This window comes from Orbilia oligospora (assembly GCF_000225545.1).
Source record: "Orbilia oligospora ATCC 24927 unplaced genomic scaffold scaffold00081, whole genome shotgun sequence".
NCBI classification, from domain to species: Eukaryota; Fungi; Ascomycota; class Orbiliomycetes; order Orbiliales; family Orbiliaceae; genus Orbilia; species Orbilia oligospora.
Genome location: NW_011645638.1, coordinates 863,763 through 880,161, shown reverse-complemented (window position 1 = coordinate 880,161; position 16,399 = coordinate 863,763). Strand labels below are relative to the sequence as shown.

Below are 16,399 nucleotides of genomic sequence, written 5' to 3'. Positions count from 1 at the left end.
GTACCCAAGTATAATACCACAGCTGTAAAGCTACTTAAAAAGTTGCCGGTGGTTGTTATACGACCTGATCATATATCAAATGACGTTATTATGGCTATTAATATATTAGGGGGTATTGATAAGCCGGCCTGAAGCAAGCACATTTTCTGAGACCTTAGTATACTTATTGATCATGATCATAGCGCTGCTAGCTGCGGTGTTTAAGTCGTACTAATTCATAAAACCCACGAACACAGCACCTCAGTTTTAAATTTTAACTGGTATTCTCTGCGCATAAATACTTGAGATTACAAGTTTTGCCTATATAATCGTGAACTACTAGGTAGGTATCACTCCAATAAATTCAGCTTGAAATACGCTTTATAATTATAAAGCCCTGGTCGAGGTGCTCATTCTCGCCCTAACTGTCAAGACAAACATTTTGGGCCTCCTAAACTTGATATCTAGATACTCTCATTATCATTCCTCAAGGGTTCCCAAGATCCATACACTCGTCATAACCACAAAAGCTTTTATTGGAATTTATCTATCGATCCCGCGACGAGGGCTTTTGAGCTAAATCTGTCTTACCGATATTTGCAACTGTTGCCACGCTCTTGATCTTGTTGATCCGATGTCTGATATATCCTATGCATGGCCCTCACTGGTGTTTGACTAATTATATATATAATTACAAGAAAATAATAATAATAATGAATTATATCAATATACTATAAAAACTCAATACTTGTACTCCGGTCTTGAATATAGACTCTATAACATGGAGACACTAACCCGGAGTATTTAACTGCTCTCTTCGCCAAAATTCACGACGCTGTTACCAGTCCATTAACAACCCTCAGATTCGCCCTAGAATATACAGTAATCGGCACAAGCCTAGTTATACACTCTAAAATGGCTACTACCGCGCTTAGAGGCCGTCAAAGATTATATGACGTTGTAAGTCCTGAAGTAGTCCGGTTTTTCGAGGAAAGAAGACTTTTCCACCCCGTTGTCAACAACAGGCGAAAAATATCACCATCCACAATATCACCGAGCTGTAGCAGCCCATCAGTTTGCTCAGGCGGACCCTCTTGTTACCCTGCACCTACCCATCTCGTAGATGGAACAAACCATTTTACTTCTGCAGCAATCTCAAAGCCATGTGATTTTATCGAGATACCCGTATTTCTGGAGAGTCGAGAAACACTTGAGTTCGTTGGGTTCTGCCCAGAGAGAGCAGAATACATCTGGGATCTATGGTCGAAGATCCCAATGCATGATATTCATGTGTTTAATTTCTTTGATTTTGCTGTGGATTTTATTCCAGACCCTGGGATACGTCAAACTCGAACAGAAGCGATTAACGAGAAGGATGGTTGGAGGGAGTATATGGATGAGCTTGGTATATCGACTGGATTAAAAATAGCCATTCTTCTACCGGAGTACGAAAATGTCAGATTTACAGCATCTTGTGAATTCTGGTCAATTGAATCCGTAAGGGAGGCCTACCGCGCTTTGGAGTCCCTTGCGCAACAGTTTGAGGAAAGCGTCAAATTTTTTCAGTACCCCGAACATGAAAAAGACGGGAAGTTCGAAGGTACAACAGAGCAACCTAGTACAAATGTTTCACCGGTTCCCGAGGGATCGAGGACAAAACTTTATAGGGCTAGTACCTTGGAGAGAGCTACACGATTTTACATTCACCAAACCGGAGAAATCAACGAGTACCATTTTGCAACTCTCCGAGGGGATCTTAGTGGAACAGAACCGGTAACATATTGGACACCACAGAAGGTGGTTGCTGATATCTATGCAGGGTACCTTAAGCGCAGGATACCCATAGCCCAGATTATCGTCACAGAAGTCGAATTCTCGGAGGAACTGGCAGCCTCCGTTGACCTGGTTAGCCTCTGGGGAACAATTGAGGGCGGTGATAAAATTAACCCGTCCTTTCAAGAATATACTTGGAGTTGCAGGAAGGGCATCGATTATCGAATACCCACTATTTGAAATATTTGGAAGACGTAGATGTCATAACCTCCAATATTCTCAGTCTCAAAGACATCGAATATCGTGAAAAGGACAGTTGGAAAGAAATACAACCTTCAGATCTCGTCAGAATTAAGATTGACGGCGAGGATAGGCTAGGGATTCAGTGGGCTTTCAAGTCAGAGGAGGCTCAACTGGCCTTTGAAGAGCATTGTCGAGGCAAAGTTACTCAGTATAACTTAGACAGATTGCTTACTGTAGCTTCAAAGACAGAACGCAGTCTCCCATCAGCAACAGGATAACGGTTTAAGATTTAATGTCAACAAAAAATACGTAATAAGAAACGGGCGTTTGAGACGCCAGTATCAGATTCGATATCGATAGTATAGTATATTACATGTATATATACACCGTATGAGCTAGATCAAAGCTGTCCCGGGAATCATTCAGCTTTAGTTTTATCAAATCATATATATATATATGCCTAGATGGGCCATGGGCACTCTACAAATTTGAAGATGCAATATGCAACTCGAGTTCCGATGTTCAGAGTACATATCGCACATGCTAGCTTCTAGTCGCAGTATCATAATCAGACTTTATCACTTGTAGCACAAAATTTGTTGGCCTCTATAACACTACTAGCTAATTACTTCTTGGAAATGCGGGCTATCGATCGGCCGTCTTTGCATCATAAAATTGGCGGTTACTGGTACAGGGCATTCCAAATGAGGACACAACGTGCACGAAGAAACAATGACGATCATGTAGCACGTGTATGTGGTGTGAATATGTGAATCTACATGCAGCTCGATAATCACTGCGAGCAGCTGCGTGGGCCTGTACTGGTACCATTTCCAAGTTTTCGTTAGCTACCTAAGTAGGTACTTATATATATCTGTATACTGCTGCATCTAAAGTTACAATCCTGCGAAAAAAAAAAACTAGAATCGAGACTCAAAAACAAAATGCCAGGTAAATTTAAACGTTTCGCGGAAAATACATCATTACGACACAACAGATCGTCTTAATGCTAGGTTGAAAGGTTTCGAAGTTACGGAGAATGTACTCGGATATCTGAAGATATATACTACCGTTTATATTGCGCCTTCTACAAGCGCTCTTATAAAGCTTACAAAGACCAGCCAGGATTCGTATCAAGAAATCTCAATTATGACCTTCGGTATCTCCAATCCAGACGCCCTTAATTAAGCACAAACGCATTCGTGCATCCAACATCTGTACGTGCAATCGAATATACAATGTGTCGATCGAAGGTTCAACTAGTTAGCTGCAGAATTTATGCACTCGATCGATTGCTAAAATCATCCTGCTATCAATTTATCGGACATTCGCGAACACCCATAGCGCCATAAAATTGGCAGGTAAGCCTTGTCGGCACCAAAATTCTATGATTCGACAATATCGTCTAAATTTCCTTGGCATGCGCATGCATGCATCTTTTCCAATATCCAACATTCTCGACTGCGATGAGGCTTGAAGTTTACATGCAGAGATGGTATTTTTGGATTTGAATTTGTGAATATGTCGACGAGACTTCGATAGCCGTCGAAGTTGCGAATTTGAGGATCGTGATGCCTATTTTAACTTATTAAAAGCCATTCTGGCCCACATGCCAAAGGGATTTTGCTCAAGTACGTTTGGCATTTGTGGAAGTATAAACCTGTTTAGTCGGATCCTGGGATATATTTTCAAAGCAGAAGTTTGATCCATTACTTTAATGGCTTTTTCATGATACACAATGAACCTCTTTTTAATATCTCTGATATGGCTCCTCGCAAGAGTGGGTCTCGGGCTAGCAGCACTAAGGGGTGTGGGGCTCCCGTCATGCAGCGTAAGCACTCATACCTTAACAGCGATATTAATTCTTAGTACAGAAAATATTAAAGAACAATGTCTGAAGATTAGCGCCAATTTTTGCTAACTTAAAGTGAAACTACTTAGATTGATTGTGTTCTCCCCTACTACAACGGGTGCTATGAAACCGATCCCAGATGCATCTGCAGATCCACCACATATATCAACAAAGCAGCCGAATGTACATACAAAGCCTGCCCAAGAAGCGACTTCGAAGCAGTAGCCGGAGCCCTTCAAAAACGTTGCGCAAGCGTCGGAATCGAGGTTCAAGTTCCCAGATTTACATATCCAACTCCTTCCCCCACTCCAACTCGGTATACATACCCCTCACAAAGCTTAGAACATAGCAGTAGGGGCCCAAGTTTCGTCCAAATGATAGTCATATTTGTTGTAGCCGTGCCTGCTTTCCTTTACCTAGTTACATGCTTGCCTATATGGTTGATTCATAGACGCCACAAGAAGAAGAAAGAGAGAGAAGATCCGGAGGTACTTGTGGTGCCGATGAACAACCTCACGGAAGAAGAGGTGAAGGATTTAGGTGGCATTATCGAAGGAAGCGATAAACCTGTGACGGTGGATTTGCCGCAACGGGTGCATGTGTATATAGGGAGGTAGTTATATAGGTAGAGAATATATCGGAGCCGGCCGTGCTCATAAGAAGGGGAGGAGGGGTATGTTATTCAACGTGTGCTGGATTAAGCTTATGTCTTCTCGATCTCGATTAAGAGGCTCTCCTACGAGAGTAGTTCTATAGTCTGTAGAATTAATATACTTATGGTCACCGATCTACTCACCCGGTAAGACCGCCTTTAGTATATGAAGGAATTCATATGACCACATGAGCTATTGTGAGCTTCGTAATTGCGAGATTTACATTGCTAATAGCTCTACAGCATAGCTAATAGGGTTTTGAGCCAACATGCTAACTACTTGACTCAGAGACTACTAACTACTTAGTTTTCAGCAAGAATGTGAAATAGCAGCCAAGAGGATCATTTAACCTTAAATTTGGATACCGAGAATTTTTTTTTTTTTATCGACAAGATTTCGTGAATTAAAACTTATTAAGATTCATAGGGCGGTTGTAAAGGAATTGGAAATTTTAATTGACCTTCGACTTCTGCCATGGCTTGGTCACATGATATAGGCCTTCTCTAACTAACTAAACACAGTAAATTTAAGAAATCCATTAGAGGTATCGAGTTTATCCAAACTTCAGGAATGAAAATCGGCCCGATATAAGCTTTGAGCCCACCGGCTTGGTTATTTTAGCGCCGTATCCGACAGAAGATAGCGGGACGTGTGTATGTGTTACGATCCCTCGGATCCCGTGGACATAATATAAGCCGGCCAAGCCGCCACACATAAATATAATACACAACACCGCCTCCACATACACGTCAACGGCAGATGGTTCTGTGGTAAAGATATGTTCATGGCCAATGTTACATCGCTTCTACTAGTTCAATTGAACGGAAAGCTTAATTCGTACTACCCCGGCTTAATATTTCAACATACATGTCAGCTTTGTGGTAGCATCATATTATAACGATCTCTAGAGGTTACATAAACCAAACTTTACCGGCACCATGGTATCTAGTTGATGATATGTAGCTACTAGGGCCCCCGCCTCAAGATAAATCTTCATTCATATAAGTGGGGCCATGGCTATGGTATTCACGCTATTGCTCAATCGAGAAACGGCCCGAACTAAAACAGTAGCCGACTTAAAATCTGGCCGCATGCAGGCCGTCGGGAACGAAACTATTTTGTTACTTTCCCGACAAATACCAAAGATCACATATGCACAATTCGGATAGTGTATCCGCATGACTGAATACCAAAGAGAACGAACCCTTCGGATCTCGGAATAGATAATTCTACCTAGTGCCAAGGTAGGGCTGACGAAGTATGCCGGCAGTAACTCATGCGGGTGCAGGGGTTAATGGTGTTTGTGTTGACTACGTTGGAAATTTTTACCCAATCGGTTCGGATACCTGGAATGCAATTGTCGAGCTGTCGACGACTTGCATGCATCGACATCGTGTAAGCATGACCACTTGATTCACTAAGGAGAATACAGCTTAGCCGCTATCGATATGCTACTGTGTAAGTAGGCCTTCTGCCTACTTGACTTACTCAACTTTCGGGGTCTCGACTTCTAGCTCTGAACCTTTCGATCAAATTTTATGAGGCATACGAGCATAATTGTGCCTAGCATCTTGAGAGACAAGTCGTACCTCATGGCCACGCGACCACCCCGAACACTCGAATATCGTGGATTTTGAGGCCCAATTTTTGAAATCCCATCAACCGCCCATCTCCAATGCATGATCAGTCAATTTTAGCAAAAGGGATCTCGATGTTTTTGTGGATCTTGGCTATCAATTGTCCCAAATGTCTCACGATGCGGGCACTAAAACCTTTGGGGGCGCAGTTCCTAAGACGTAAGCGGCTGCCCCTTTGAACCCTAACCATTCTTTGCCTCTGCACCCAACGAGCCAGCGCATCCCACGTCGAAGAATTTTTTTTGCTTCGATCACACATTAAACTAACCTAGTTCTAGAAAAGTTATCATGATTCGGCATAATCAGGGCTTGTCTTGGACCCTACGAGGCTCACATCCAAATTAAAGAAGGTGTCGAATGTGCCTGCTCGTCAAGACAACAAGCGACATCGTCGTAAGCTAAGCTAGCAAAAAGATTAAAAATGGCAACATTCTTATGCGGGGCCGCGGGCTTACAATAACCCGCGAGTCGGAAACACTGCTAAGGCCTGGGCGCCGCCCTTCACAGCAAGTGATCGCGAGTCTTCGAGATTGCATTGAACTTGGGTCACATCACACTAGTGCTCTGATAGGATGACATATGATAGCCAAGCCTACGAAGCTTCACGGCTAAGACTTTGGGAATTGGAAGAGTGGACCGAGTCTCGTGCGCGCTTGAAGCAGAAAGAGATTCAAAATCCCCTTACTCAAAGCGAAGGCTGTGCCAGCTTGGTACCCTCAATTGAGGGATATCCCAATCAAGTCCGGCGGCATCACTGCCTGTCTTCGTCGAGATTCGACTGAAGCTAGCTAGCAATGATAGGCGGTCTGACCAAGAAAAACTTAGGCTACCTCTTCTAGCGTCGATTTACATTTTTATTCTGCGGTAATACTCCTAGTGCGGACTTTTTGTTCAGGATTATAAAGTGACTGGTGTCTGCTACTGCGAACGATTATCTGCCCTGGCTTCGACGCTGACATTTGTTTCAGCCGAGACCTTTGCCTACTGCTTTGGAACTTGTCTCCGAGAGAGGAATATTTCCCTTTCCTTCCTGAAGAATCTTGGTGTATCTGGTTTATCTTACCTCAATTTCAATATCTTGCAATTTATTTCCTTTAACTTCATCCCTTTATCTTTATCTTTTATCCTTTTCCCTCCCTCTCTCTCTCTCTCTCCCACGCCGTTTGCAGCTATTCACCGAACCCGCCTGTATCTGTGTTGTCGACCACGCTGCTCCCGTTACTATTTTGAGTGCACGCGACCACCTTCTATTTCGAAACTCTCTCGTTTGCTCTTCCCTCGTTATTAGAACCAGCGACGTTTCGTTTTTTCGTTCTCGACATATTGGTAACATCCACGGAGGGGAGGTTGATATCGACAAAATTGTTGGGCTGGAAAGACAAAAATGCCGTCTCCTAGTACAATAGACTTCCTGCTGGTAACGCTGCGGTATGCGTTAGACTGGGTCCTGGTTATCGGTTTTACTCTGGCGGCTGGGTTTTTGGGAAATATTGATGGTGCACGAAGACCGTTTAATCCGTACGATCCGTCGTATAGCTTCCCATATCACGATGGTAAGAAATAGTCCCATACTTTTGCTCGATTGCTATTATTATACCTTACTAACAGTGTATATGTTCTCTCTAGATACTGTGTCTGTGATTCAACTTGGAATTGTCGCGATATTAGGACCAGCTGTTATTATGATGCTCTGCTGTCTCCTCGCCCCTCGATCTGCTCTCCCCGCCCTTGCAAATTATCCAAATGCACCATCTTCATTGGTCTGGAAGCACAAACTACTCAACTGGAATCGCGCATGGCTCGGTCTTGGCCTGACCGATGCTCTTGCATTCTTCATTTCAAACTGCCTCAAGAACGTCTTCGGAAAGCCTAGACCCCATATGATTTCCGTCTGCAAACCGGACTGGGACAGAGTCGCAGAGATCATAAAGACTACAAGAACTGGGCCCCAGGGTATCCTTGCCTGGAATCCTCTAGTCACCTCCGAGATCTGCACTACGACCGATCATGAGAAACTCTCCGAGGCCTTCCGAAGTTTTCCCTCTGGGCATTCAGCTAGTGAGTTCCCGCATCTCTATGTTCCGCAATTCGGAACGAGTATTCTCCGTACCGACATAACCAACTAACCCGATTTCTACTAGTGTCCTTCTCTGGCTTAACATTTTTGTCACTTTTCCTCTATTCGACTCTTGTATTGACACTTCGCAGCACTTCGACTTCAAAACTTCCTTATACAAATGCCGATGTCAAACGCTCGGATGAATCTAATGAAAAGAGCTCCAGCTCTGACCGTGCCTCAAAGCTACACCCACCATCGCTCCCATTAATCACTTTTGTGGTCGTTATTGCCGCCTTCTGCCTTGCAATGTGGATCGCAGCGACTCGATACCTTGACTTCAAACACGCAGGAATTGATATCTTCTCCGGCTCGCTTTTGGGATTCTTCTCTGCAATCTGTGGAACTTGGTGGTACGCTATGCCTGCCGCAGGTGGCGTTGCAAAGGGTCGGATCAGGTCTGGCTACAGGGATGATCTTAGGATGGGACGTAGAGGTGTAGCAGATGGTGATTATGACCACGAACCTAGAGGACCAATCAGCGCAGGAGAAGGAATGCTGTTAGGTCATAGGGAAAGCGTGGATGAGAACGATCAGCCGAAATTCGAGCCTCAGACCTCTAGACCCATGGTTTAGATCTGAGAGTAAATATATGAAGAGATGATGTGTAGGGTTTGAAACATGGTTATATGTGATTCCATCGTATATATTATTTCTGGGATACACATATTTTCATTTTTATTCAAGTTTGAACTTTTTGTCTGTAATGTCGGCGTTTTGACATTTCGGCGTCTGTTTGGATTTTTGCTTTCTTACTATTTATTTGATCTATTCTTCATATTTATAAATTTAGCTAACTTGATTTTGTTATGTGGGTAAAATGCCCATCTAACTGACCTTATTTCCAATACATAACAATTATACTAGAGCTTCTCCCGTAAAACGAGAATGAAACTTGAACCTTAGCTTAGGACTTTGATTATTTTGCCCAATCTCAGATTCGAAAATCGAGCGCGAGAATTATACAACGTGGACAACACCGATTATCGTGAATCGTCGCGTTCTAGAATATTACACAAATATAATACTAAGACTCCTATGGGTGACGCAGGCTATTGTATTGCGTAGTACCAAGCTACTTCCTCTCTAAACAATACTGTAAGGTTTTGGGGAATTTTGTTAGATTGATTTTTAATAATATTGAGGTCAGAGACGTTTCTCGAGCGTTATAGTCCATGATGCAGCAAGGAGATCGACCCTTTAAATTTGCCCCTGGCTTTAGAAAAAAGGCCAAGATGGGAAAACCATTCTACATTTTCGAGGTAATATGGGTGATGAAACCTCGTCCTCTCAGTACTGGTAGCTCTGTGCGTATGTAAGGTACGTAACCCAATCTATTGACCAGCCAAGTAAACAATTTGCCAGGAATGAAATTATATTTCTACTTTGAGAGAGGCTAAGCCCCCGCCAGTAGATCGCGCACGTTCCTCCATAGCTGATCGCTCTTTTAGCCTCTTCACCTTGCTACTTTCTAGGGCTGGTATGGAAGCTTAACCTCGTGCAACTGGAATATGGCATTTGGAGCGAATAATCAAATTCCGAAGATGGGATTTATAGGTATGGATAATCGAGCTAGCAAACTAAATACATATATACGCCAAATTTTACTTTACTAACTAAATATCTTCTTCGAATAAATGAAGCTGAATGAATCTCATTCTCGTTAGAAACGGAAGTGAGACCAGATTAGAAGTTACTCGACATGAAGCTTGGGCAATTGAGAGCTTCCAATTGATATTAAATATGCTACAGCTTAAGACCCCTTGCATTTGTAAATATGGGTGTATGTCTATAGAGAGTGATATTGAGATCTGATAGTATGAAAAGAAACATTTGGAGGGACTATAAACCCGTCAGATTCGCCTTCATCCTGCTTCAGATGATTTCAGTCTCCATCCCGCCGGCCCTTCAAAAGATCAATAGCAACTTTACCCTGCTAAAGATATATATTAAATTACGTACATCTAAGTATATCTTTAGATATCTAGATCTCTTGTATATTTCACTGCGCCAAAATGAGAACGACACGGATTATCCAAGCATTGACCACTCTATTCATCCCGGCAATTCTTGCCGGCCCCATCAATCATGCATATATACGACGTAACGAATTTTGCCTCGCAAACGATTGCTATCGGGCACTCACGTACGATGTCTTTGTAGCCTCCAGAACTTGCTCCGAAGTCCTAGCCAGTGCCACTCCTACGGTAACAATAACTCAATACGATTTCGCAGCAACTCAGACCAACGTCAAGACAGTGTATGCTGCTACGACTACTATCACGGTTGCTCCATCAAATAGTCAAAGTCAACCACGATTGGCGAAGCGTAAAAATGAAATAATTCAAGCAGCATGCGGTGGTGCGGCATCACCCGAATTTACTGGCGCATGTAATTGCCTAGTCGGCATCGGTATCTTTAACGTATCCGCGCCTGCTCCAATCACGACTACTGTTCATATCACAATCGATGATGCCATCAAGCTAGTGGCTAGTACAACAACCGCTACCGACACCCTCACAGTCACGCAAACATGTTCTCCAACCGGGAATGCAATTGTCAATGAAGACTTCCATACCCGACAACTTCCTCCTTGGTATATCGCTCCACCGGGTCCGGGAAGTGAAGCTGGAAGTTTTAGCATCGTCGAGGACCTTACTCTTCCAAATGAGTGGCCACACCGAGTTTTCAATGCTTCGGTCTTCAAAACTACGGGATTATCTCAGTACTCCAAAGTTAATATCGCACAGAACTTGAAAACTTGTCCTGGTGTTGATTATAATCTCTCATTTTCTTACCGATTTGAGGGTAATGCTGGGCGGGGAAGTTATCTAGTGACATTTATTGGTGGTATGAAAGTCACTGATATTAATAACGGACCGTCTACATGGACTCGAGTTGGTCCTATTCCGTTCAGAGCGACCTCGTTTACAACAGAGCTCCGGGTGGACCTCGTGAACGCATTTTTCACACCGGAAAACCTGTATCTCGGTTTGTTCGATCTTAGTCCCGCCTAAAATTAGGCTAAAATACATCCACGGACGTATGTTAGCGAAGCGCATAATTACAATCAGTCACAATATGCGCGGACGAGATAAATCTTAGTCTTGAGTGCTGGAAGAGGAAAGTGGACTCAGCTGATCAGTTCTTCTAGGCTGTTAATTGGAACTGATCATATGTGCTTAAGCAAGCCTATAGTATAATATCATTCGATATAATAGCGTCACTTTTATAATGCGATAATGCTTCATGTACTTAAATTAACTTCTTATTTTATGGAAAGCCTCATGATCATAAAGATACATCGTAGCCCGATTTGGAGATTTTTGCCTTATATATCATGCATCTTATACATGTAATTAAATGTGCTTAAGCGTGTGTAAGCTAGGGCTAGTATTTCGATGTAACTAGATTAATAACCTAAATATCCCAGACCCCTCCCCGCTTAACCCATGTGGCAAACGCTTCCTGCATATAAGAGAGCTTGACTAAAATCAGATTCAATTTCGCTAAAATAGATATACGATATAGCTAGAGGGAAACAAGGAACTTGCATATTTTTATGATGTTTATACCATAAGGCCTATAGTATAGTAATGGCAACTCGGGACATCTTATATCCGAGTCTGTCTAGATGGAAGATCGATTGAATCCCGGCTAGCTACACTAATCTTATTAACTCAGCCAAAATAAATAGTTTAGAATCTAGAGTTTGTATATATCTCCGTGAAGAACGGGTTTTTTCTTTCTATAGATCTAGTCTAGAGGAACGCGACGAGCTATAGCACTAAATTTCTATTATACCCAACAAACGAGTGAACATTCCAATTTTTTAAATAAATTTCATTCGAAGAAACCGCATTTTACTTATAGATTTTAAAGAGGCATCCGCTACATGGCATTTTCAATAGATATCTTAATTAGTATACGACAATACGATACCAAGTAAGTAGGATTAATGGCAGGGCCTGCCCATTCTGGTCCTAGCGGTTACCGGCTAGCCGACTAAGGTTGCCAAGTAGGAAGGATAGTACGTATGTACACGCATCTGATTACCACACTTAGTACAATATAATAGTACTAGTAAATATAAATGCTATCTCAATAAAGCACTAAAGTACTAGCATTTCCATATAAAATTTATCGAAATCTATCACCTTTTGTGCCACAATTGTGAAAGCTTGAAACAACCCCGCTCGGATACAAGATTTGATGTAAGGTCTCTATATTCCTTATTCGGACCATGCTTATTCGGCTATCGCTTAGACTCTGAACCAATCTCTATCTGCAAATGGCATGCAGCTGACAGTGGGCGATGTTAGTTTTGGACATCGCCGTATATACGCATCAAAATGCATCAAAATGTCCCTACATATGGTAATTGAAATTTGTCTCATGAAAGAGCACCTGGATTTGAGGCTACTAGCGAGCCCGGCTTCTCGGCACACTCGAAGCTGCCTACAGATGAGAAAATCCGGGCGAGTAACCATTCTATATAACAAGTGCCTCCCTGGAATTCTTGTAATTCATTCTGCTGTCTCTCCAGGCTACCGGAGGCTTGTTATATCATACCACACTCTTTTAAACCGACCATTACACTCCCTTTCCTCTTGATATACCTAGCCTTTAGTTGAATTTTCAATATGCACTCGATACTTTTGGCTGTAAGTCTCGCGGGCCTCGTAGCGGTTCCGCAAGTATCTGCGCACTTGCGTATACATACGATTACCGGAAATGTTGAGTATGGCAAGTCTCGGACGACCAGTCTTGATTTCGGAGACTATATTCCATTCAATGGTCGTGATGATGTTGTCAATCTTCAATTCGATGTGCAAACTTTTTCCAACCCCGTGATACCAGCTACACAGTGGTCTCCGTGGAAAGATTTTCACCGCCAATATATGGTACAAGGTTGTGGTGCAACTCTCCAAAGAATTGATTGGAATTGGGGGAAGCATCCTAAAACCTATAAGCCGTTTGGTGAACACCATCCCAATGCGTGGAAACATATATTTCTTAATTTTTTCCAGAAGCCAGTTCTAGCTGGTGATCTTGTACCAACAAGAAGCAAGATGTTGGAATTCGCCAATGCCGGTGAGTACTCTATACTTTACTTTCGCAAATACTTATGTCTAATATATACTTTACAACATTTTACACAAAATCGCAAAGGTCACGCCTGGTGGGTGGCTTGAGGTAAGCTATTACCAAGTCAACGCCGATGGTGCTGGCCCCTTTAGGTTTGTATCTCTCACCCCTTGGCTATTTACTGCTGTATTATTGGTTCGGAAGCTCAAAGCTCATGAATCTTCTTTTACCTTTTAGATGCAGATTCGATGCCCATGGTACTGGTGAGAATTTCGGGGCTTGGTTACCCGGGATTGTACAGCCGCCTGTTACAGGGCATAATAGTTTCAACCAATGGGGAAATGGTAAACATTATTTGTTTAAAGTTCCGATCCCAAAAGACGTCTACTGCGGAACAACATACGGAAAATACGAAAATGTTTGCACGATGAGGTGTGAAAATTATGCTATGTAAGTATAATTATTCCCCATCCCTAAGTCATCCATGACATTGTGGTGAATACGGTATAACTATATAGCTTTACAATGGTATAATAGTGATAACTAATATGCTTTCGCTGGTATAGAAACGGTCCCTTCGGTGGTTGTTTTCCGTTCCAAGTTATCTTTCCGCAGAAACCAAAACCGTTGTCGACGGAAACCCCAAGCAAGGAAACAAAGCCAGCGCCAACTCCAACTCCAAAACCAAAACCTCCCAGCAAACCTATTGATGCTAAAAAGCCTGAGCCTGAACCAGTATACGGTGATGCAGGGTATGACGTAGGCAAAGGCAACTACGATGAAGGTGGTCAGAAGTATTATCGACGCAAACGTGACGAAGTATCGGGCGCGAAGCTTCGCCGGCGAGCAGCTGCAGCTGATCTTGCTGCTGCGGCTAGGATACTGGCTAATGCAGTCCCTGCTGAAGAAAGATAATCCAGCTAAAAAGGTGCAAATCATTTGGGGTGGCTTATGCAGCTGCGTATGTGGCTCCATGTTTGGATTGGAGCATCTGGATTTTCGGGTACTTACTACGTACGTGCACGAAATTACTTCGTGTGTATATAAATAGCATAAAAATACCACATGGAAGGGACATACCAGCCTTCTAGTAGTGAACATTGTGTATAAAGTTATTTTCTCAACTTGATTTCTCAGTGTCAATTCTCAAGTGGGGTCAAATCTTAGCGGAGAAATACAGGTTGAGACGTCGACCGTATACATAAACGTGTTGTGGGTGTGGTAAAAGTTAAAGGACTCCATAAGCTTTTGAGCCAATTGCCCTCGCTGGCTGTGCACCATAGCTGCTGGTACGCCTTTTCAAAATTTACCGCTTAGACTTGCAATTCACCCAACTGATTCAACTGATTCTTCCAGGTCCGCTTGAAATCTAGTTCCCAAAAGAAAGGGTGGGGGAAGAAGAAAATACACCAGCTAATAGATGTAGCTCTGTTTTAGCTAGGCCGAATCCGCGAAACGACATTTAGGTATGTAATAGCTGATCATAAGTTGTCAGACATCAACTCTAAGAGACGAGAACTTAATAATTCAGATTAATTCCATTTCCTGGATTCTATCAAACGGTTTAGGACAACTTATAGTTAATACATAGTTAATTAACTGCGTGGAAACAACGTTAAATGAGGTAACAGCGGGTACGAGACAAGGTAACAGCTACATTCACTCGAGAAACTCTATTTCCAGTTACATATATGTCTCGAGATAGAATGAAGACAACTCGATATTCAGCTTCCAGACAGAAGGCTTGTCAGTCATGCTCTAATGCTAAAGCAAAATGCGACCGCAAAGCCGAAATATGTAGCCGGTGTGCTACACGAGGCCTCTCATGTGTTTATCCATCCTTAACTCCGGTGGTAGCACAAAATACAACATATACCGGCGGCGAAGCGGAGATCGATGCCCAACCCTCGAGTTCAAAAAATATTTCAATTGACACTATATTCCCGGACTTGAGCAGTAAGCCCCTTAATCGAAAATCTATGCTCACTTTTGTTTAGTCTAAATATCATATATCGTAGGCACTGCTAGCGTTTGTTCGCACCCTCAAGACGATGCAAACGTTGCAAACCTCAGTAATCCACCTCTCGATTTTTCGAATCTCGAACTCGTATGTCCTATCAATGCAGACGACATCAATATGCGCTGGATGCGCTCATATATTCCTTTACCTGAACAAATTCCCAAAGCATACTCCACAGCCACGATGACTTTCATCCGCAGGGTTCTCAAATCATACTCAGCTGTTGCGGTTCGCAGCCGCGGAATACCGCCATTCATTCACCCGCTTCAGATGACAGTAAAATCAGCGTCGCCACTTGCTACATGTCTAAGTTTGGTTCGGATTTGCGACAACCTATTGCCTGGGAGCGATGAAGCCGTTGCCGGTGTGCTGATGCGAGAGATGCAGTATCTGTACATGCAACGGACGACTTATGACGACATGACGTTGCTTAGCGCTTTTCAAGCATATTTAATCTACTCAATGGTCCTCTTCTTTCAACTTGGTAGGGTGACTGACTCCTTTTTACGACAAGCCGTAATAGCTCTTCAGGAGCTTGCGTGCTCGAGTTCTCGTCAGGGACTTCTCTGCATGGCAGAACAGCTACCCGCTCGACCTAAATGGGAGGCTTGGATTGTTACAGAGGCGAAGCGGAGAAGCCTGTATACCATGTATCTCTTTGATAGTGTGCTTTCGGCTCAAGACGGCCTACCAGTTTATCTGGGCACCGAATTGAGGGGTCTCTTCGCACCCGGGAGCAAAACGCTATGGCATGCGCAAAGTCGGCAAGATTGGGAGACCGTTTATAATCGACATTTAGCAGACTGGGCAGGGAAAGGGTTTCAAATCGATGAGCTTTGGCCTATTACAGCAGCTGATGATGATGCTGAAGTGGTTCAAAGGCGTACTAGGATGGATCGCTGGTTGGAAAATCTTGATGAGTTTGGGATCATGATATATGCTGTCACGAGTTCTACGCATGGTGATTGATCCCAAAAATTCTATCTATTATTAAGATCTTCGCAATATTATTTTAACTACTGGCAGGCATTAAAAGCA

At 42.9% G+C, this 16,399-nt stretch overlaps 5 protein-coding genes across 5 annotated transcripts; all 5 read left to right on the top strand.

Moving 5' to 3' along the window:
- Positions 1 to 894: 894 nt before the first annotated feature.
- AOL_s00081g256 (uncharacterized protein) lies at positions 895 to 2,273 on the top strand (the record flags this gene model as incomplete). Its single annotated transcript, XM_011125073.1, has 2 exons — positions 895 to 1,884; positions 1,959 to 2,273. 2 exons carry the CDS (start codon positions 895 to 897, stop codon positions 2,271 to 2,273), a joined length of 1,305 nt encoding a protein of 434 aa, XP_011123375.1.
- A 5,248-nt stretch (positions 2,274 to 7,521) lies between these two features.
- AOL_s00081g255 (uncharacterized protein) lies at positions 7,522 to 8,829 on the top strand (the record flags this gene model as incomplete). The annotated part of the gene is made up of 3 exons (XM_011125072.1): positions 7,522 to 7,690; positions 7,764 to 8,195; positions 8,279 to 8,829. 3 exons carry the CDS (start codon positions 7,522 to 7,524, stop codon positions 8,827 to 8,829), a joined length of 1,152 nt encoding a protein of 383 aa, XP_011123374.1.
- Positions 8,830 to 10,268: 1,439 nt separating this feature from the next.
- Positions 10,269 to 11,270, top strand: AOL_s00081g254 (uncharacterized protein; the record flags this gene model as incomplete). Its single annotated transcript, XM_011125071.1, has 1 exon — positions 10,269 to 11,270. The coding sequence occupies one exon, from the start codon at positions 10,269 to 10,271 to the stop codon at positions 11,268 to 11,270; it is 1,002 nt and encodes a 333-aa protein (XP_011123373.1).
- Positions 11,271 to 12,896: 1,626 nt separating this feature from the next.
- On the top strand, positions 12,897 to 14,256 carry AOL_s00081g253 (uncharacterized protein; the record flags this gene model as incomplete). The annotated part of the gene is made up of 3 exons (XM_011125070.1): positions 12,897 to 13,351; positions 13,579 to 13,791; positions 13,908 to 14,256. The coding sequence occupies 3 exons, from the start codon at positions 12,897 to 12,899 to the stop codon at positions 14,254 to 14,256; spliced, it is 1,017 nt and encodes a 338-aa protein (XP_011123372.1).
- A 791-nt stretch (positions 14,257 to 15,047) lies between these two features.
- AOL_s00081g252 (uncharacterized protein) lies at positions 15,048 to 16,330 on the top strand (the record flags this gene model as incomplete). Its single annotated transcript, XM_011125069.1, has 2 exons — positions 15,048 to 15,297; positions 15,360 to 16,330. 2 exons carry the CDS (start codon positions 15,048 to 15,050, stop codon positions 16,328 to 16,330), a joined length of 1,221 nt encoding a protein of 406 aa, XP_011123371.1.
- Positions 16,331 to 16,399: the final 69 nt, after the last annotated feature.